This window comes from Diplotaxodon limnothrissa, linkage group LG8 (assembly GCF_057381915.1).
Source record: "Diplotaxodon limnothrissa isolate DT_005_m linkage group LG8, D_limnothrissa_male_GT1.1, whole genome shotgun sequence".
Taxonomy (NCBI): Eukaryota; Metazoa; Chordata; class Actinopteri; order Cichliformes; family Cichlidae; genus Diplotaxodon; species Diplotaxodon limnothrissa.
The window spans coordinates 29,297,946-29,320,329 of NC_140603.1; the positions used below are offsets into that span (position 1 = coordinate 29,297,946).

General features: G+C 42.0%; 2 protein-coding genes across 3 annotated transcripts; both read left to right on the forward strand.

Annotated features, from left to right (window-relative positions):
• Positions 1-1,191: 1,191 nt before the first annotated feature.
• Positions 1,192-6,714, forward strand: tvp23b (trans-golgi network vesicle protein 23 homolog B (S. cerevisiae)). The gene is made up of 7 exons (XM_085361079.1): positions 1,192-1,250; positions 2,359-2,435; positions 2,903-3,047; positions 4,383-4,472; positions 4,637-4,762; positions 5,970-6,098; positions 6,189-6,714. The coding sequence occupies exons 1-7, from the start codon at positions 1,242-1,244 to the stop codon at positions 6,213-6,215; spliced, it is 603 nt and encodes a 200-aa protein (XP_085217205.1). The 5' UTR covers positions 1,192-1,241; the 3' UTR covers positions 6,216-6,714.
• Positions 6,715-7,849: 1,135 nt separating this feature from the next.
• On the forward strand, positions 7,850-20,622 carry exoc7 (exocyst complex component 7). Of its 2 annotated transcripts, XM_085361080.1 has the most exons (19): positions 7,850-8,029; positions 8,195-8,260; positions 8,586-8,770; positions 8,848-8,953; positions 9,776-9,998; positions 10,243-10,410; positions 13,589-13,681; positions 14,983-15,128; positions 15,349-15,501; positions 15,587-15,685; positions 15,767-15,829; positions 16,031-16,097; positions 17,337-17,399; positions 17,488-17,608; positions 18,668-18,763; positions 18,849-18,912; positions 19,205-19,246; positions 19,321-19,454; positions 20,345-20,622. In XM_085361080.1, the coding sequence occupies exons 1-19, from the start codon at positions 7,970-7,972 to the stop codon at positions 20,445-20,447; spliced, it is 2,052 nt and encodes a 683-aa protein (XP_085217206.1). In that variant the 5' UTR covers positions 7,850-7,969; the 3' UTR covers positions 20,448-20,622. The 2 variants fall into 2 exon arrangements, with proteins under 2 accessions (XP_085217206.1, XP_085217207.1); XM_085361081.1 differs by lacking the exon at positions 13,589-13,681.
• Positions 20,623-22,384: the final 1,762 nt, after the last annotated feature.

Consider the following 22,384-nt stretch of genomic DNA (forward strand, 5'->3'; position numbering starts at 1 on the left):
AATATGATTTCAAAAACTAAGTGGATCATTTAGGATTCAAAATTTTTGTTTTAGCTTTTCCAGACATGGGTTATTCCTTAGCCTTGTTTAATACTTTTTGGAAAGCTTCCTTGTTGTATCTCTCAGTAGAGCAGAGGCCACACTGTGGTGGTTTGTTCAAGTAAATCAACCTCGAGATTTGCTGGTGAAAAAGAAAAATGACTGCACCAAGCTTTGGTCACTTAGGGAGAAAAAGGCACATTTCTTCACTGATGTAAAAGTGAACAAAAGCTGCAAAACAAATGCAGACATTGACAAAAAAAAAAAAAAAAACCCCTGCATATGTACATTAAAGAAATAAAGAGATGCAACATGAGCAGGAAGAGTCACAAACGGAGACAAAATATCAGACATGTACACAGGTGGAGAGACAAAGCATTACATGCATGGTTTGTAGTTTGTGTCTCTGTGCTCAGAGGTGTCTTTCATCCATGTGAACCATATGTGCTGTTAAATTACCAAAGCTAGGATTAAAAAAAAAAAAAATCAGTACACTTAAAATATCTTTGATGATTATTCTGTACCTAATCTCACAGCAAGAAGGTCTGGGCTTTGAATCCAAGCCTATCTATGTGCAGCAGCTTGCATGTTCTCCACTTGTCAGTTCTCTCAGGTACTCTGGCTTCCTCCCATAGTACAAAGACATGCAGATGTTTGGATGACTGCCGATTCTAAATTAGCCATAGGTGCGAATGTGAGTGTGATTGACTGTCTTTTTATGTCAGGATCCCTGGAGACCTTTTTGGGGTGTACCCCCTCCCCTGCCCTGCAACCCTGAATTGGATGGATTAACCTATATATACGACACTATGAACATAATATTTCTATACCTGTCATTTCTGAGTAATAGTATACAACGAGTACATAATTTAATGAATCAATTAACACATTAAAAAAAAGAAAAGAAATTGGAATAAAACAAAAAAATAGAATGCAAAAAAACACATTATTGCAAATTATGAGTATAAAGATTTTTATACTCATAATTTTATTATTATTTTTATTAAATATATATTTAATGTTATGTATGGTAATCATTTTATGATACAAAAAATGTTGTTTTCAAAAATAAAATATTACGTCAAACACTTTTTTTTATCGAGGAACCGCGTGGACTTCAGTGACGTGGCGCGTTTTGGTCACCTGACTATAGTGACGTGTAACTGAGCATGTAAGCAGGAAGAGCCTGACCAAGTTTCAAGATGCTAGCCGTAAGTAAGAGCACTTTTATTTCCTATTTTTTTAAAATAATGTCTTAGTGTGGTTAACAGCTAACGTGAGATTGTTTAAGCATTAACCGTCAGTAAAATTATTTAATGAAGCTGAAGAATGTTTCCCAGCTCGGTTGGACATCTGTGGTGCTAATATTGCTAAGTAGTTAAGACGCTAACATTTCTGCTCAGCTACCGTTAAAATGATGTTTTTAAAACGGATCAAACGATGAAGTTTTCTACTCGAAAAAAACCCACGATCAGAATGTTCGCTTTAAACCTGTATACGGCAAATTTACGCTAGAGGGCATCTGTTGTGTTGCGGTGTCAGCTAACGATTGCTAAAGTTAGCATCAGCCTGAACAAACATCAGCAAACAAGGTGACAAAACGTGAAATGAAGCTACATCCTGCTAACGTGGCAATGTTTGTGCTGTTTATAATCCGAGCAAACAAAAGTGTGAGTTTTAAACTGTCTCCTGGCACAGAGAAGCTAAAGTGACCTCACTCCAATCTATATTATCAGCTGCTGTTCTTTAAGCAGCTGGTAAGTATTTGGTTTTTCCAGTTTACAGGTCAAATTCACTTGAAGTTATCCTGCTAACATTTCAAAACAATTTCACAAGCTTAATAAGATCTTAGTGTTAGGCCTGCTCTGTGTTTGAGCTGACAGCTGTTAGAGTGCAACAATAATGAAGAAATGGCACGTTTTCAATAATAATAACAACTGTTTGTTTATTTTCTTGGTACTCTTGTTGGTTCTAACTTGTTAAGTGTCAGCATTTGAAGATTTATTTTGCCATTTAAGTTAGTAAACTGAATCTCTTGATAATATAGGAATAAAAAAACTATTACCCCAACAACAGGAGTGTGTTTGGAGGCATATGAAGTTGTACTGTGAGGACTTGGAGTATTTATTTATGATGTTAAAAGCTCAGAAACAACCTGTTACAGAATTGTGTATTAGTATTACGAAACCTCCAGATTTCTGTTTCAAACAGACTGTTATCAATCTTACTCCTCTGATGATCCCTGACCACAGAGAGACGATGCTTTTTTTCACATTGTTTTATGTTGAGGTTTAAGCCTCTTTCTTATTGATCCCTCAGGATACCAACGATGAAGACGTGTCTCTGTTTGATGCCGAGGATGACGCAGGGAAAAGGTCGAAGAAGTCAGGCGTTAAGTACGTTTGCAGATCGCTGAAGGATTTAACATTTTCTCTGCAGAGAAGATAGTTTATACTTCATTAAATGATTTATTTACATTTCAAGGAAAAGCTTTTGCTGTTTGTTGTGCAAGTCACTACTTGATATCAAGATAATAATGGTTAATGGTTTGTGGGGTTTGTTTGGTATGTTTTCACACTTTTACAAGGACTTCACTGATCTGTCTGCTAAGTTATCACTATCATCTGATGTGGGCTAGTTGACTATTAGAGACGATATTTTACAATGACTTTTGCTGTTGTCAGAGACCTATGTTTAAGTTTTACACTGAGCAAAAAAACAAAAAGATTTTTTAAATGTTGTTATTATTATTTGTTCTTATTAATAATAATGATTATAATTGTTATTAATATGACACAATATTGGTTATTGATCTGTGTGGATACTCCATGTCATATTAAATTAGTTAAAAATGTGTCACCAGGCATCCGGTAGCGGCCTTCTTCCACCTCTTCTTCAGAGTCATTGCCATCATCGTGTACCTGCTCGCTGAGCTCATCAGCGGGAGCTTCATCGCCTGCATGGTCACAATAATCCTTCTGCTCTCATGTGACTTCTGGACAGTAAAGGTGTTTCTCTTATCACTTTAATATCTCCACTGTAGTGATGGAAGGAGTTGTTGTATTGATTATAATTAATGATCTTGGTGGGGCTTTTTTGCTTTTTGTTGTGCATTTCTTAAAGGCAGAACTCAGAGGAAGAGTGGACCAGATGAGATAAAAGTTTTATCAGGAGCTTAAAAGCAAGATTGGAAATCGTCCTAAAAGCTTGCCAACTGTTCTCACTTTTTGGTTATTGATTATTAGTTTTGAATGAATTGTTGGTGCTCGGATGAGATGATGAGCAGTCGTGAGAAAAACATGGTGAAGGTTTTGGTCACAGATTCAACCATCGTGTTTTTTGACAGACAGTTCGGAGCCTTGGAGACCGGATATTCTACAGCCGGTACTGCAGGCATCCAGTCATAATCATGATGAGTTGAGGCAGAGTTTACAGGCCAGTCTGACATTTGTAATGTGCTGTTTTCTGTATTTGATCACTGTAGCTTCACTACCTGCAGTGAGATTTAAAGACCTCTGCTTTCTGGACGTTTGTCATTCACTGGTTCTTGTGGATGTGTTATTGTGTGCTGATGATGTTCACGTTGAATCGGTTTAAATAGCCTCATGGTAGTGAAGTCCACATAAACTAGTCCTTCTAAAAGCAAATCTCACAACAAAACTGCCTCCTTGGAATGAATCTGAATCCCTTACCAACAGAAATGAATGACTGAAGAGCTCTGGGATTAATTTCAGTGGTCACTGGTATAGTGGTTAGCGCACTTGCTTGGCAGGTTGCTGGTACGATTCCAGCTGGAGACGCAAATCCTTTTTGGGGTTAAATGGAAATCATCTGGTGGGAAACTGCCAAATCAAGTGTGCGGCGCTATGTGCTGTGGTGACGCCTTGGGGCAAGGGGGCAGTTGAAAGCAGCATTTAAACTTTTACTGGAATAGAAAAAGTGCATGTAGAAAATCAGGAGCTAGATCTGATAAAAGATCTTTTCTGCAGTATCAAGTATGTGGTGCTTTTTACCACACAGCTGAAGCTGTTGTGACCCTTTAGTGCGTACATGTGCCGGCCAGGGTTGATGTTTTTTCTGTTCGGGCGATCGATTGGCTCATCGAGTGCCTTTTTTTTTTTTTTGTTAGTCTTGTTTAAATCTGCTGTAGAATCTCCTTGGATAATAGCTCTGGTTTTCCTCTGTAAGTCAGATGTGCAACTGGACTCGGTTTCCAGAGTTACACTGTTACACAAAGACTTGTGTAAATAATTAAACCTAGGAAACAGTATTCAGATCCAGCACCTTATGAATAAGATTTGCCACAATCTCCGTAACAAAGCCATAAATCTCTCCATCTGCAGAACATCACTGGGAGGTTGATGGTTGGTCTGCGGTGGTGGAATCAGGTGGATGACGATGGACGAAGCCACTGGGTGTTTGAGTCGAGGAAGGTGAGATGCATCTCTGCTGAATCGGCTCCGACACGGGGCTTTGGCTAAACATGACCCTGACCTGTTGCTCTGTGTCAGGTTGCTTCGTCCAGATGTTTACTGTCAACGGGTCTTATCGTGTTCGCAGATGTCTAACTGAGATATCCTGTTTCCTTCTTCTTCAGGGTACAGGGAAGCAGCAAGCATCAGATTCAGAGTCCAGGATATTCTGGCTCGGACTGATTGTTTGCCCCGTCCTCTGGGTCATCTTTGTCTTTAGCACCCTGTTTTCATTCAGGATTAAATGGATGGTAAGTTGTTAGATTTTAGTGATTGGACAAATGCTGTTTTTCTTATTATCAACAAATCCCATTAAAACTCAGTTACACCTTTATTTTTCTCACAGCACTGAGAAAATAAAACCTAGCTCCTGGCTGTGTCTCTCAGCTCTAAGCCCACTGAACCCTATTAGTTCTTGGTGCTTTCTTAAGTAAAATTAGACAATAATTACTTGGTAAACATGAGCCAGTGTTTCCCTGCTCTCACCCTGCATCTCAAGCTTGCTTTCAAAGTTTTCCTGCTGCACGAGGGGGGACGCAATTCTGAGTAATATCTCTAAGTTTTAAGCTAACTTAATTGGTTTGTGGAAATTTGTTATAAAAAGAATCACTTATCACTATCAGTTTGCAGCTCACAGACGATGAGACTCATTGGCTCCTTTGTGGGACTTTTATTTGCATATACACTGTATATGAAAGATGGGCATAGCCGTCCTGTGGTTTTGGGCTTCACAGTTTGAAGCCTCAGTGTTTTGGTTTTGGCTAGCAGATGGCTAGCAGCTACGTTACCTAAAACCACCTAAGAAAGAAGAAACGGTCCGTAGAGGGTAAAAACGTTCTCTGTGGAGTTTAAGATGAGAGTCTGTGTGGACGGACTCACTTTGGGAGACACCTCCAAGTGGCCCCAAGAGAAACGTCACTTTTAAACTAAAGGTTTTATCCCTCGAGATTGTTGTTTGGGAGTCAGACACAGGAACACAGTGGACTCCTTCAGCCTGTATGCTTCATGTCTGAAATGCTCACAGTGTGATTTGAACCGTTATGAGGTGATGTGTCAGACATGCACCCAGTGTTTTCCCTGGAGGCTATATGCTCGTTTGAAGTTCACATGACCTGATGCAGTAAGGTCCCAGTTAAGTTTAGAAGTCATAACTTTTAAAAAATGAAAACTAAGATCAAAATCTTTGCAAGGAATCATCATAGAAAAAGATGGTTCCAGCTGTTGGCCCAGACAACAACTGCAATCATAAACTCCCTGTGACTGTGAGTTACTCCCTTAAAAAGATCAGTGCATCTCTTTATTGTGTATTCAGCATGTTCTCACATGTTCTGGGAACATACAAGCAGTGAAGAGGATACACGTGGTTCACCTTCAGCCTTTTCGTGGGATTTATTGATAATAAGGGGAATATGAAATATGACCAGGGTTTATTTCAAAAAACTGTCGTCTTCCTCACAGCCCGTCGTGATCATGGGCGTCGTGCTGCAAGGCGCCAACCTATACGGATACGTGAGGTGCAAAGTGGGAGGGAAGACCAGCTTAAAGAACATGGCTACCAATTATTTTGGACGACAGTTCCTCAAACAGGTGAGTTTTAATAAAACACACAATAAATAGTCTTTTAATTAAAAGCATTTGTCCTGTTTCTAAGAAGTCCTTTGTGTTTTTCCTCCTCAGACGCTGTCTAAGGAAGAGGAATCGTAGAGTGCAGCTCTGCGGCGTTAACACATCTGCATTATTCTCAATGCTCTGATATATAAACCTTCTTTTTCTCAGTGGACATGGGCAGGAAAGCGTTCTCAGAACTGGAAAGGGCAGTTTTTAATTATGTGCTTTCTTTAAATGACTCAGTAGAGTTGTCTTTATCTTCCACACAGAGGTCAGAGGTGTGTTTTCACTACCTGAGGTCCAGCAATAAATCCTCTGATTACCGAGAACTGCATGAGTGTAAAACGGCTGACAAGTCGGAGTGACTGTAGTTTGTGTCGTAGTCTCACAGCTCCTTCAGATTTCTTCTTTTAGTTAGATTTCATTGTCTCTAATAACTTTATAAATTAACAGTAATTAAAGAACCTTTGAGAGATGTCGTACAGACATTTTGGTTTGTATGAAAGTGTGTAAAGTGTAACAGGAGATTTGTAAATATGTAAGTGAACAAACTGTGTGAAGCATCTTCTTTTGTGCAAATACATTTGTAACGTTTTTCCGAACTGGGTGCTCGTGTTTATTTATGCGGAGAGTCCAGAAAAAGTTCCAGCTTTTTAAAATGCGGGAGCCTCTAAGAAAAGAAAAGTGTCGAATAAAAAGAATCCTGTTAGAGATTCAAGAAAAAGGATATAAATAAGATTTGTTTCCTTTAACCAGCACTGTTCCAGGGTTTTGTTTAATTTCAGAAATTTATAGACTCAAAAGTAAAAATATTACTTAATGAACTGAGTTTAAACATTTAGTCTGCAAATTCCACGGTCTGTTATTTATTTATGTAATTAGTTATGACTGTGTTCTTCATGCTTTTAATGTGTTATTTTAGTACTGAATGATACAGCGACCCCTAGGAGTTGGTTCTCGACATTGCACGTAATGGCATCTTTCCCAACATTTCTTTTTCTCAAAAACTTTGAGAACTCTTGATTACAGTTCACAAATAACATAAACATTTAGGCGTTTGTCTAAAAGTGCCTGAATAACAAAATATCAGTGTTGAAAAGTTTTCTTTAAACTCAGAAATCTTCTGATTTCATAGACAATTACCTGTGTTTGTCTTTTGTAAATAAAGTTTTTAAAAAACATGTCCGGGATAGACACCCATTACCGGAAGTTGGTGTATTTGACCTCCATAATAAAGGTGACACATTGTCTAGCAAAAAGGGCTACTAACTGTGATAAATGTGGGGACAAAAATCTTATATTAAAGGATATAAAATTTTTAAACATTTAAAAATAAAATTAACACTTTTGTGGGATGTGCACCCCATACTGCTTTACTCTGTTCATTTTATTGTCATACAAACAGTAAATGCATTCATTTCTAAAGGTTTTTAGGGGTGTGCGACACAGGTTTCACAATTTTAGTTAAAGACTATACAGAGAAAAATTACTGTGCTCCATAATAAAAGACAACTGAAGAAGAATTGTGTGTTTACTTTCATTTGCAGTTAGTTAACGTAATCTTGATTCAGTACAAACCAATGTCATTGGTACAAACTGATTGGAGGAAAAAAAAATCGATGAGCATTTTTTTCACTTTTCAGTTTAATGCCGATGGCTATTTTATTTTGAAATCCTAACCGGAAACCCTTGCCCTGTTACGGCTAACCAAACTAGCTTAACCGCATCGCTTTTAGCTATCCATGACAGCGGCTCAGTGGTGTCGTTGTTGTTGTTTTTATTATCTAAATCGGTAACTTAGTCACGTTTTAGCCGCCGAAGAGACTCCTTTGCTTTAAATTTCCTCCAGGATGATTCCTACGGAGGATGCGTCCGCCAGGAAGCGGGAGATCGAGGAGAAACTGAAGCAGGTCAGACAGCTGGTGGCTTGAGAGGAAGGAAGCTTCCCTTCGAGCTACAACCCACCAGTGTAGCTCAACACCCGCGTTTAAAATGATGCTTATTGACCGAAAGAGTGTCTTTAATGTCTTCAGAGTGAAATGAGTGAGTGGTTGGTTTTCTTTCTGCTGTTACAGGAGCAGGAGACGCTGTCGTTCATCCGGGAGAACCTGGAAAAGAGCGATCAGCTGACCAAAAACATGGTAGGACGGTCCAAACACACCCAGGGACAGCTCAGGCTGACACTCATAATTCTCATAATTAAAGGCGGTGGGCTGATCTCCATTCGATAGTACTTTAACCCATAATTAAAAATAAAGCCTCTTATTCTTGTACTTGGATTGAAATATTTACTTATAGTTTCTATCATTTCTATTATGAACATGAAGAGTGAGTGAGATGATGAAAGCAGCCTGTGATGTCATTTTTCAGCTTTCACCCCACTTCAGCTGAATCTCTTATGTGACTCATTATTTAAGCTGCTTTTATAGCCCAACTGGTTTTTGACCTCTATTTCTTTCCCAAAAGGTCTCCATCCTGTCTTCGTTCGAGAGCCGCCTGATGCAGCTGGAGAACTCCATCATCCCGGTTCACAAGCAGACGGAAAACCTGCAACGGCTGCAGGAGAACGTGGACAAAACTCTGTCTTGCATGGATCACGTCATCAGCTACTACCATGTGGCCAAAGACACGGACAGGATCATCAGAGAGGGGTGGGGATGACCTTCGTATGCAAATGTTTTGTGGTTACACAAACTGTATGTATACTAATTTTCTTTTTCTGTCTCAGACCTACGGGCAGACTGGACGAGTATCTTGCTTGCATTGCAAGAATTCAGAAAGCTGTCGAATACTTTCAAGACAACAACCCAGACAGCCCTGAGCTCAACACAGTGGTAAAGTATCTGCCTCTCTGAAATTACAGTTGTGGTAAAAACGTTTACAATCCACTCATCATGGATGTCATGGACAGTGATGTGGTGTCCAGCTGACCCCGGTTCATGCCAGGCTTGAACATTGGTGGTTTCTGTGAAACACATCTTTTTATATACTGGCAAAGAGAAACTACCAGTCGTAGTTAATCATGAGAAACTAATAGGTTTTGGCCTTGTCAATTTAAAAGACATTATTGGACCTTCATCACTGCTTAGTAAAAGCTTAAAGTGACTGTATTTATATATTTAAGGCTATATGGACTTCTTGGAAAGAGATGGACCACCCTGGAAATAATTAAAAGTAACTGTCACATTTGTGCCTGTGATGTGATTGACTTTCTGTTTTTGGAGATCTAACGAGGTCGATCTGCTGTCATAACATTTCAGTCCCGACAGATTCTGTGCCCTTGTGTTTTTTCTAGCAAAATACATAAAATGATCCGATCGCAGCTTTTTCTGAGAGTTCAGATTTCTGCACAGTATTCTCGACCATTTTCTGTTTGTGTCCAAATGTGTCGTGGTTCTCACAGTACTACAGTGAAAATATTCCTTTTAGCCACTTGTGTCTGAAAGAGGAAAAGCTATCTGAGCCATTAGTTCCACGTATTTAGTGACTGAACAACATTATACACCGCGTAGCTCTCTGAATGAATCATGCTGTTATTCCTACATTCATTTATGTGTACATTTCATGCACTTCTTCCTCACTTCAGACGTCTGCTTCAGTCTCCGTGCCGTTCCGAGTTGGAGTCACTAATTCCATGACCGTATCTTCTTCTGCAGAAAGCACGCTTTGAAAAGGGGAAGGAGCTGCTGGAGGGCGAATTCCGCAGCCTCCTGACCCGCTACAGCAAACCTGTTCCCCCCATCCTCATCCTGGACGCCATCAGCGTGGATGAGGAGCTGGAGGTCCAGGAGGATGTGATGCTGGAACACCTGCCCGAGGCCGTGCTCCAGGACATCATCTGCATCGCCGGCTGGCTGGTGGAATACGGACGTAATCAGGGTACAGCTGTGTTTGTTTGTTGGAGGTCGCTTCCTGTTTAAAGGAAGTTCTTTACCACAATTGCAAATATCATCTGATTGTTGGGCTTTTCTGTCTAATATTGGAGGTCCTCTACCTTACAATCTATAAATCATCTTACCACCAGAGCTGGGGTGATGTAAATCATTAAAATGGCTTTGAAATGTGCAGGCGGTGTAGAGAAACTGGAAAGATTGTGTCTAATTTTGCTCTCCTCTTCCTGCAGACTTCATGAACGTCTACTTCCAGATCCGCTCCAACCAGCTCGATCGCTCCATCAAAGGCCTCAAAGAGCATTTCCGCAAGAACAGCGCCTCCTCCGGTGTCCTCTACTCGCCTGCCGTCCAAACCAAGCGCAAGGACACGCCAACTAAAAAGGCCCCGAAGAGACCAGGTCAGCAACAGATGCGCCTCATTCAGACCGAATCCACAATCACGCCACTCCAGTCTGTAATCCCAACTCGCTGTCCAATCCATCTTCCATAGATCAACCTAACAAACACGCATGATCCTGCATAGTGACGGATATTATACACTCTTCACTACATCCACAGTCTGTTTCTGTCTCAGGTTGTCCTCCACAATCTCTCTGTAATCACTCAGTTCACCGAGCTGTAGCGCACTTCTACCACACACTGTGTTTCTCTGTGATATTACACCCTGGTCTAACTAATCCTTCATCCTCTCCTCTTTCATAATCCCTGTGTTGTGATGACAGTCTACATCCCAGGTAAACACAAAGCTCTAGCGTGTGCCTCGTGCTTGCTTGTGTACGTCAGATGCCACATTTCACGGCAAATCAGAGACAGCGTGATGGTTTGTGTCGTTTTGTTAGCAGCTGAGACGGCAGAGGTTTATTTGTCCTGTTGAATGGTGTAGTAGGTCATCCAGTGGAGATTTTAACCTCTAGTTTCACGGCAGAGCGTTTCGGTGATGAGATGAGTAAGGTGGAGGTTGCCACCAAACGGCCGATAAACAAAACTTGATGAAATTTCTTTACAATTTTACTAGAAATGAATAATTTGTAATTGCATAGAATAAAAATTATTATTTATGATTGAGCCTGGCTCTATAAGATTATGTGTAAGGATTAGCTGTAGTCTATTTTCCTGAAATTTAGTTGATTAAAACAAACAAACAAACAAACAAACAAACAAACAAACGTATTGTTGTGTGATTGAGAAACAAAGTCTTCATTATCAGAGTCTAAGAGTTAACACATACACCTGTACATGCATGCATATGCAGAAACTGCTGTACTAATAACAGGCACTCACTCACTTTAACCCTCAGGCGACCCAACAGAATTAAAGCATAAATTAGGGAGGAAGAGGAAGAGCTGGCAGAGCGCTACAAAGTGACCTTCAGCGGCCTCCTCGTGTACATGTTTCTGCACAAACTTTCAGAACAGACTGTGTGAGATCCTGACGTCCTTTAACGGGGCTTGTGATCACAGCCAGAGAGCAGCAGAACTGACAGGTCTGTTACTGGTGCCCTGTTCTCCTCTCACATGAAAGCAGGTTCATGCTGAGCACAGGTGGCAGACGCTGTGATGTTTCCAGGCTCGGTCACGTCAAATACCAGTCCTGTCGCAGGACTGATGCCCTCCTACGGGCCTGTCCAGCTCTCAGCCTGTCTCCTGGTAACTCCTGAGACCTCCTGGAGGAGCTGGATGAACCTGAATGGGCTGTAGGTACCGTCTCATGTCACCAACAGTGACAAGAGACTAGAGTCAGGAGGGGGGAGGAGAGAGCAGCAGTCTGCAGTCACCACTTGCTCTGCCCTTTTAGGCGGTTGTGTCATTGAGGCCTCTTCAGGGAACCTGGTGTCACTTTGATTTGGACTTTCAGAGCAGCAGAAATGGATTCACAGCGTTTATGATAATAACTAACTGGACATTCCTAAAGTTTACCTGTCTTTGTGTTTCTAGTGTGATGATGGAGTTTTAATCTGTTCTACTTACGCTCACTGCTGCCATGAAACTAAAGGCTGCAGTGCGTGCGTGTGTGTGTGTGTGTGCGTGACAGGTTCATAATATAACTGTGCGTAGTGTTGATTCAAGGAGTTTGTCACTAGCTGATCGCCTGCTTTACCTGCACACACCTGGTTAAAGAGTTGAGGTCAAAGGTGAAACAGGTGAACCCTCTGACTGATCTGACGCATGTGCAAAAATACGCACACTTCCTGTCACTGTTCTGGTTTAACAGTTTTCTCTAGCGTCTGTATGAGGGCTGCGTGATTAAGGTGTTTGTTTTAGACAATAACTTTAATCTTGATGACTTAACAAGATACAAATATTACTGAAACTGAACTTTTTAAGAAACCAAAGAACAAAAGTGTCAGTTTTAGTCATCGTGGGTGCGTTTGAGAGGATGTTTGATTTGTAACAAAAAAGAACAATGAAAGTGAGGATTAAATGATGATTATAAGCCAAAATTTAAATTGAAACTCTCGTAATTTAATGAAGACTTAAGGTTCTGACTGTTACGCTATGTAACTAATGCAATGTCTTTGACAGCTTTTGGATTCAGCTTCAAAGACGATGCTCATGTGCGTACTTGACAAGAAAAATTGATTATTTTATTTCGTTTCTTTAATATTTTCAATAACTGGAGAAACAGTGAAAAAATATATATAACTAAGTAATAATTTAATAAGAAAGCAGGAAAATAAACTGTTCTGTTGCACAAGTAGTCAAACCAAAAGCAGGATTTTCTTTAAATCCCAGATTCGACTTTTTGCTTCTGTTTTTATTCAGTTGCTCTTTAACAGGAGATGTCTCTCCTGCTCTAAGAGTCCAGAACTTTCGTTTTCAGGGCTTTAACTGTGAAAGGTAAAGAAAGGAAGAAGCGGTTTTTTTGCACATGCAGAACAAATCAGAGTTTTTGGTACGACTTCCACTACAAACAGCCTTATTGGACTCTAACATGACGACAGTGTTGCTCTGCGATTGCTGCACATCTAAAGTGTTTGCTAACACGCTAACCTTTGCAACTGTGTGAGTTTGACAAATACGTGACTAATAACCTTTCATGCAGAGAAAAAATTATGTAAAAAAAAAAAAAAAAAAAAGCTGAATGCACCTTTAATTGTGCTGCTTGCTTACTAACTCACTAACAGGCCAACAGTTTGTGTTTTAATGCTGTAAATATGAATAATCTGCAGATTTTTGCATCTCTAAACCATGTGACAGACTGTTTATTATTCGTAATAGTAATAATAATCGTAATGATAGATATGACTGTTAATTGTATTAATTGTGATGGCTGTTTATAACTGATCTAACCTGTTTATTCTCTGACATCACCCCGGCAGTGTGTGTTTCAGCACACGTGTCCTGTAGTGCTGTAGTTTGTCTCTCGTGGTGTTAGGCTGTGCCTCCCCCTCCTCCCCCACGTACAAACCTCTGCTGGCTGCCTCGGTGGTGGAGGGATGTGGTGTCTGTGTTTCATCACTCACTTTCTAGCTCTCCCTTCTCTTCCTTCTCCTTCTTCTTCTTCCTGTTTCTGTTTCTGGGCTGTCTGGACCTCGCTACCCTCCTCTGGACTCTGTCTCTGTGTTTCTGGGACCAGGGACCATTCGCAAGGCTCAGAACCTTCTGAAACAGTACTCACAGCATGGGCTGGATGGGAAAAAGGGGGGTTCTAACCTCACTCCTTTGGAAGGTAAAGCACCTCGGTCTTCTCTATGCTGACAGTGTACTGTTGTTTCAGGCACACAGAACGTCCCCTCAGTCACAACAGCTAGTCGCTGCGCATGTTTGATGAGTCATAAATCATCTCTAATCGGTCTGGAATAAAGACAGCTGATACTACAGCTCATTAATTTCGACATGCAACATTAAGAACAAGCGCATCCATCCTGATAAACTTCTTCACTGTTAAAGGTGAAACTTGGCTTCAAGGTTTCAAACTGTTGTTTGAAAACTGAATGCAAAGAATCACCGCCATGATTTTAATCCTGAAACACGGATGTATTATGGCAGAAATGTCAACTGATGTTTAACTAGAGACAGACTGTGTGCCCATGTAATACCACTCTGTACCACAAGGTGGTGCAAAGATTACCTTAAAGTATTTCCAAACTACCTGGGTTTTTTTTTTTTTTAATGTCTGTGTGTTTTTTAAACTGCAAATGATTTCCGCGTTTGCACATTAAAAATATTTGATGACGAAATTTTTGTTTATTTCTGCACAAACAGTTTTATAATTAGAAAATACATTAATAATATCCAGATAAAATCTGCTAGGCTGATAATAATTTGCCATAGATCGTATAATAAGATTATACATTAATCTTATTAAGTAATTAAAGCGTGGGAGCGTCTCACCCGTGTGGAAGCGTGTCAGGATGGTTTTACTTTGAAAAGCTGCGATCAGTCGAAAGCTGTTGTGATTTCTGTGCAAGCTGATTTCTGTCTCGTAGTTTTAACACACTGACTGATTCAGACATCAGTCGATGCAGAAAACAAACCCCTCTGGGTCTTTTGCCCCCTCCCCCCAAACTTGTGGGCGTCCCCTGCTTCTTTCCCCCGCCCCCTCCCCGGCTGGTGCTTGCTGGTGGTCGGTACAGCTGCTCCAGGTACAGGTTTGTCTCCCCCCCCACTCTCACCCTCTGGCCTAGTCACGACCCCCGGTGGTTTGACTTGGCCTGTCTCCTTGCTGTCCCGCCCCACCCACCAGGTTACGATCACGACCTGCGGGTCAAACACCTCTCTGACGCCCTGACCGAGAAGCACGGGGCCGCCACAGGTGAGTGAGGGCACCATGTGGGAAAAAGAAGGAACACAGATGATCTAAAGAGGCGGGCTTTCCTGTAGATAAAAGCACGCCCACTGCAGCTTTAGCACTTTGTATTTTCTTTAAATCCAGTTGCAGTCAGAACACATAGGTTTACTTTCAGCTTCAGACTCCACGTCTGATGTTGGATGGTTTGATTTGCTGGCTGACTGAGCTTTTCCACCCAGGAAAGGATGATGTCCTGGATATCGAGATCGACTCTTACATCCACTGCATCAGTGCCTTCGTCAAGCTGGCTCAGAGCGAGTATCTGCTTCTGGCGGAGATCATCCCCGAGCACCACCAGAAGAAGACCTTCGACTCCCTCATTCAGGTCCGGGAGACAAAACTGTGACATTTTTAGAGCATTTGAAGGTTTGATTAGGATTTAATGTTGGAACTGAGCTTACACAGGTTCAAAGACTTTTAATAAATTGGTTTAATAACACCTTCAGGATCCTGGAAATCTCTTTTCTGTGTTGTATATTGAATATTTGGTTTTTTGGTCAGATATATACTTATAATATATGATAACAGTTCATGCTCCTCCACAGGAGGCGCTGGACAACCTGATGCTGGAGGGAGAAAACATTGTGGCTGCAGCTCGCCGGGCCATAATGCGACACGACTACTCAGCTGTCCTCACCATCTTCCCCATCCTCAGACACCTGAAGATGAACAAGTCTGAGTTTGATACCACGCTGCAGGTCCGAGCTGCACCCCAAAAAACTCCCAAAACGTCTGCGTATGACAGAAATGAATTACTGTAATGATGTGTTGTGCTGTCTGCAGGGCACGGCGGCGAGCACCAAGAACAAGCTGCCCACCCTCATCACCTCCATGGAGACGATCGGAGCCAAAGCTCTGGAGGAGTTTGCAGACAGCATCAAGGCACGGAGCTCTCATTTCTGTGTGTCACCACTCACTGCTCAGTAACTCATAATTCATGACTTCTTTCTCCTGTGACTGCAGAATGATCCTGATAAGGAGTACAACATGCCCAAGGACGGAACGGTCCATGAACTGACCAGCAATGTAAGCTGATGCTCCGTTACCTCCCGGGTTAAATAACACCACTCATTTATTCGCTCTTTCTACACTTCAGAGTCAACACCTTCCTGCGAGGACTCTGCTGTTCGTCCGTCTCCGTGGGGACGGCTGATAGCTAAGAGCGGAGCGTCTCCATCTAATGATTAATCCGAGCCGAGCTCACCTCCTCTGTCCTCTCCTCTGCAGGCCATCCTGTTCCTGCAGCAGCTGCTGGACTTCCACGAGACAGCTGGAGCCATGCTGGCCTCACAAGGTGCAGCCACTACAACGCAGGCGTTAGCCTCTCGTTAGCATAGCTGTCCTGCTGCCTCGCCAGGCTGTGATGGTGTTACACGCTTTTTTTTCTTTTATCTCTCATATAAAACCACAAATGTGATTACTTTAACTCTTTCACCCATAAAAACGAGATTTGATGACCTCCCCGGTGCCCTTAATGATGAGTATCTTCAGTATTAATCTATTAAGACGTAGTTTGACAACCTTTAAAATAGTTTCTGCGTATTCAGGGACCACCATCAATAACCTTGGATGCAACCCAGTGATTTGGTTCCTTAAGCGTCTGAAATGTGACAGAAATCCTCAGTTCGGAAAAGCTCTCCAAGGGGATAAGAGTTTGAGGAGTTATGGCTGACATGCTGATACCGAAGCACATCATTTCACACTCTGACGTTTGGTTTCAGAAAACTAAACTTGTAATGGTGAATATACTCAGCTCAATGCTTCAGAAGCAGGGCTTTTCACACCAGTGGGTGACATTACAGTGGCTGCAGCCGTCTTTTATTTACAGCTTTTTTTCAACAGTCTGGTTGTCCAGATTCTCCAGACTGCAAAGTGTTGCTTATGAATCCACATCCGTAGGTTCATTTTAACCTGACTCTCATTTATGAGGCGACCAGACTTCAGATGTATAAAAGCAACTCAATTTCCACACTGTCGGGCTCCCAGGTTGTCCCTTCACTGCTCCTTTATCTGAGGCTGTTTTCACCTTCAGCCCTCTACCTTTTTCCTTCCCCTTCTAATTGCATCTCTCTCCTTTCACACGGAGCCTCTACACATCCAGCATGTGTTCAGGTTTTTATAGGCGAGTGTTTGTGGCTCCCTCCTGTGCTTTGATTATCGCAGCTTCGCTTCGCCTCCTTTTCCGCATCCGGCTCTTTTCGAGCCCTCGACCCCTCGCTGCCTGGCTGATGACTGTATGCTTACTCTGCACTAACTATTCTCTTCTAACCTTTTTGCACTTGTGCCTCTTTCTCTTTCTCTTGTCCTCTGCCTTGCCTCGGCCCTTTTAGTACTGGGGGACACTTACAATATACCTTTAGACCCCCGAGGTAAGCATCAAAGAGAGACTGTGTAGGCCCCTCATGAGGTCAGCTTTGAATGTTTTCAGTTTGTTTTGGGGGGTTTAAGATAAGAAATTAGCGGTCACATGCATGCACTCTTTCAAAAGTGCATCTGTAGCTTCTGCTGCTAAAATCTTCTGTATTTCTTACAGAGACGAGTTCGGCCACCAGCTACACCTCCGACTTCAACAAAAGGCTCCTCAGTAGTTACATATGTAAGCAGAGATGCTGTGCACTGCCTCTGTGTTAGAAGTCCTCGTTTTAGTCTGTTAGTCATCATTTTGTGTTCTTTTGTTCTTGCAGGTAAGGTTTTGGGGAACTTGCAGCTAAACCTGCTCAGTAAATCCAAAGTGTACGAGGATTCGGCTCTGAGTGCCATCTTCCTGCACAACAACTACAACTACATCCTCAAGTCGCTGGAAAAGTAAGCATCGTTTCCTGTGTCAAAATAACCGCCCAGTCTGTGCAGAGAGCAAACACCAGCTTCAGTCTCAAAGTGGCCTGACTTTGGTTGCAGGATCACTAAAGCTAGTAATAACGTCTGAGTCTGGTTCTACGTGCATCATATAATGCTCATGACCAGGAGAGCATGCGTGCGTTGGTCAGCTGCCCGGACTTGGGGTGGCCGTGGGTCATCAACCAGTCAGAAGCTGGGTGGACCGATCCCTGCCTTCTCTTGTACAGAAGCTGATGCATCCTGAATCCAAAGCACTTTAACAGTACCTGTCCGTTTACCATTTACACCTGCAGGCTGTGCCAAAATCCGTCTGTCAGTCATCTTAGTAGCTCCTGCTGAGAAACCTACACGTCAGTCACGTCATCACCTCCTGAAAATATTCAACAGAAACTAAAGTCTTGAGCAACCCTCATTTAAATAAATAAATCAAATTATATAAAACGTGTTGTTCCCAAAGAGAAGGACTTCAGAAAGGCTTTCAGTTTTTCTGCTTTTTCACTCGCTTTCAGTCCAGTTTCTGAACCTTTTTCAGAGGACACTCCTTCACACTGACCTGTGAATCGTTCAAGCATAAAAACAACTGCAGACTATGGAGGAAATAAGCTACTAGTAAATTAGTTAAGATTAATAATTTTCTCCAGTTAGAAAAGATCAGGGTTTGAGGTCAAATTCAATTGTTCCTACTTTTCTTAAAGCTCAGTTTTTTGGTTGCCAAGGCGCCGGCTGTCACGAAACGGTTTGTGGTCATAATGACAACGAAGGGAGTGGAACATACACGTGAACACGGGGCGGTCTAAGATCAGCTGCTCAGTGAGATCAGCTGGGAGGGGGGCTTAATTATATTTGATGAAGTCTGATTTCGGAGGTTAGTCCGAGGTCAGACTGTTGACCTGTGCGTGGGTGTGCAGTGGAGTAACACACACACTTTCTTCTTTGCTTTTATTTTTTTGGGGTGTAATGTCCTAATAAATGAAGTGATCACTGACAGCAAGTTAGTTTGGGATAAATGCTTTCCTGCGTCCTCAGGTCTGAGCTGATCCAGCTGGTGACGGTGACTCAGAAGCGAGCGGAGACGTCCTACAAAGAGCTCATGACTCAGCAGATCGAAACATACCAGCGCAGGTGAGCGAATAAAAGCTTCGCGCGTCAAACTCGAACACGATTTGTGTCTTTGTCTTCACGCCCGTGCTTTTTGTTTCCGCCTCAGCTGGCTGAAAGTCACCGAGCACCTGACAGAAAGGAACATGCCCGTCGTACAGCCCGGCACCAAGGTCAGCATTTCTCCTGTGGGAGGTGTAACACTTAGCAGAGATGTTAGTAACGAACGCAGCGCTCAGTGCGTTTGATCAAATATATCCAGTATCTAATGGTTGTTATGGAGACCCGTTCTGCTCATCCTTATTTTTATTCTTGGACTTTATGAGAGTAGCTTTGCATGATTCACCGGTCAATAATAGGCTTATTTATCTTATAAACTTATACTAAGCCTTGGTGCTGCCTCTCGTCTGTTTTGTGCAACTGGAGCTTCTGGCTTATACACATGTGTGTTTTGTCTTCCTCCAGCTGAAAGATAAAGAGAGACAAGTGGTTAAAGACAAATTCAAGGTGAGGCTGTAATCAAATGAAGTAAAACGCAGCTGTTACTGAGTAAGAAACTGACGTCAGTCTCTCTTTGTCAGGGCTTCAATGACGGTTTGGAGGAGCTGTGTAAGATCCAGAAGGGTTGGGCCATCCCGGACAAAGAGCAGAGAGACCTCATCCGGCACAATCAGAAGAAGGTGGTGTCTGATGCCTACAGAGCCTTCCTGCAGAGGTCAGAGACGCTCTCACACAAACAAGTCTGGAGTCGAGGATTTGACCTAAAACATCGTTTCGTCAAATATTCTGGAGGCAGATGTTGATAAGAACATTATTCAGATTTCTGTGTGGGACAGGTTTTTAGCTAATGGGTGGTCAACAAGAATATGGAGGCTCTTTTTGTTTTTTTTCAATACTAATCTCACCTTTAAGCTGTGATTCCTTCTGTGAAATGGAGAAAATAATCACAGAGCATCTCGGGATCAGTGAATGCTCTCTTAGCCTGTTGCTCTTTTTTACATAGCTTAAGATGGCGTGCCCCCTTTTAGTCACATTACTAAACTTTAGAAATTTAGTGCCCTCATCTGCTGCTCATGCTCACATGTTCTATTGATCCCGACACCCTCCGTGATTTTCTTCAAGCATGCTGAAAAATCTCTTTTTGCAAACCTCCTGCATGATCGGGGGGTGAAGCTGCCAAAACTGGTGCATCAAAGGATCCTGAAAGTTCCCTGAAGGTTCGAGATGTCACCTCACATGTTACCAGCATGCATGCATGTGACACCTCATAAAACCATCTTCTCTTTTAATTTATAACCACAAAAATTTAATTGCGAAACATAATGATGTTATGACATCATTATGTTTCCTGGCAACCACCTAGCAACAAACAGCTAAACAACACTGTAGCACGAGAATCTGATTAAGACCCGATTACTGTCAGAAACAATCAGCTGATTCTGAGAGGTCTGCTGTTGGGCACCGATTTATTTTAACGGAGTGACTTAAATGTAGCGCTTGTCTTGAATTAGGAAAATGTGACCTAATAATAATTAATCCATAAGGCTGAAATGATCTGCTCGGATTTCTTTCACACTCATATTTCATTGTTCACGTTTCTTCCAGATGTGCCAACATTTCCTTCACCAAGAACCCCGAGAAGTATCACAAGTATCGACCGGAGGAGGTGGAGGAGATGATCGAAAAGCTGTTTGACACATCCGCCTGAGGAGTCTCCTCTTCCCCACCCCAAAGAAACACGGGCTGCTACGCCTGAACCCCCCCGCCCGCGCTGCTCTCAGCCTTGTAGTGTCTAAACAATGTTTTGTACAAAGACGTGAACTTACGTATTTATGTAATTTAGCCACTGCAGCTCAACATTTCAGACAAATAAAAAGGGAACTCTGACCGAACCTGCGTGCTGGTTTGTTGTGATACAGACATTCACACTTATAGAAACCTCACCCACCTTCTGTTTGTGACAGGCAGCCAATCAGAAGAAAGCTGGGTTAATGGCTGAGGAGGTGAAACAGCTGATTTCAGACACAGAATGAACTAAAGCCTAAAGAGCTTCTTGGAACATGTTAGCATCTTTTAGTTCCTTGTTTTCGGTTCTTCCTCCAGCGGGCAGCTAACAGCTGTGCTCTCACGTGCTGAGCGTAGACGAACATTTATCAGCCTGACGGCACCTTCAGAACGAGCATCAGCCAACGTTATAACAGCTCAGATTCTTTTCTTATCCTGGAGTCTTTAAAACTAACAATCAAGCTGTGTGTGTGTCTGTGTGTGTTACCATCATTCCTCTTCAGGGTAAAGAGGACAGGTCTCATCGCCACAGCAACCAGACCTCAGCATCTTCAGGTCTGGTTTCCTTGGTGATAAAAAGTTTATCCTTGACCTTGACTTGTGCTGTTTTCCTGTCCCATGTCACAAATCGAATCAAGTCTATTTTTATAGCACATTTTAAAATGAGCGCAGCTGATGTCATTTTGACTCGAGTCCAGCTTCAGATCAGCAAACGCATCTGCCCACACGCTCTTAAATTCTTTACTTTCTCAGTCGAGGACGACCACGAGGTGGTTTTTATATTTTAAGTGCCGGCTGTGAAGACGAGAGGAAGCTTCTTCCTTTCTCAAAATGATTTCATGGAGCTTTATTGAACAACAGTAGCAGAATGGACAGAAATAAGTGCTTTAAACCAACAAAGTTATTTACAGGTGTCTCTTTTCACAGACACCAAAAACAACATGTTCAGATGCAGCTCAGTGGTGTTATTTTAACAGCTCTGACCATGATCTGTACGTCACAGCAACACTTGTGCATATAAAACACCAGGAACGCCTCACTTCACAGTAACAGATCAGCTCTCTGTTGGTACACTGCCAGCTAAATACAATCAACAAACAGCAGCTGACCAGTAAAAGTATACGTACTGACAGCCTACATACATATATTAAAACAAGAAGCTCTTACACCAGACCTTTAACCATCTGACAGAAATATTTTTTGCCATTTTAATGAGCGATCTGTTCATAATGACCTGATGAGCAGCCTGAGATTAAAGAAAAGTGTGATTTCAACAAGATGTCTGACTCAGTGAGTCAGCTGTGACATGAAAATGACGATTTATTGTATTTCACATCTTCATGATTCACAGCTTGCCTATATCTAAAAATGTTATTTATTTATTGTTTATTACCACAAAAAAGCATTTAATAAGCAGCGCTTTATCTTTGTCTTGGTTTTTATGCATCCCTCTGTTTTTTTGTTGTAATTGGCTGACACACTTTTAAAAAGTGCTTTTTAAAGTCAAGTCACTAAATAAGAAATGCTAACATGGCCTCGCGCTTTAAAATGTTCTTTGTGTGTCTTTAGCACAGCTCTGGGCCTTGTTGCGTGACCTCCTGCGCAGCGTCCTCATGCTGAGTACATGTGCACACAAAACACCAGAGTTACATATTAATAAAAGCATCAGGTCATTTAGACACAGCTGAAATGAACCCCTTCTGTTACGGTCCTGAGAGAGAAACACTCCACGCGTGAGACGTAGATTCATGATATTTTGCCCTTTATGACATACAGTAAGAATCAACATATGTATGTAGCTGAATAGCAGTTACAGAAACACGCAGAGCAGGACCGGGTGCATTAAACACACTTTTTGTT

Bases quoted from the DNA above. Each gene is read 5' to 3' on its own strand.
- exoc7 (XM_085361080.1), top strand. From the start codon at position 7,970: ATGATTCCTACGGAGGATGCGTCCGCCAGGAAGCGGGAGATCGAGGAG. The intron at 17,400-17,487 runs GTAAGCAGAGAT...TTGTTCTTGCAG, and splicing joins GCTCCTCAGTAGTTACATAT to GTAAGGTTTTGGGGAACTTG. The intron at 18,913-19,204 runs GTCAGCATTTCT...GTCTTCCTCCAG, and splicing joins TCGTACAGCCCGGCACCAAG to CTGAAAGATAAAGAGAGACA.
- tvp23b (XM_085361079.1), top strand. The intron at 3,048-4,382 runs GTGTTTCTCTTA...CTCCATCTGCAG, and splicing joins GTGACTTCTGGACAGTAAAG to AACATCACTGGGAGGTTGAT. The intron at 4,763-5,969 runs GTAAGTTGTTAG...TCTTCCTCACAG, and splicing joins CATTCAGGATTAAATGGATG to CCCGTCGTGATCATGGGCGT.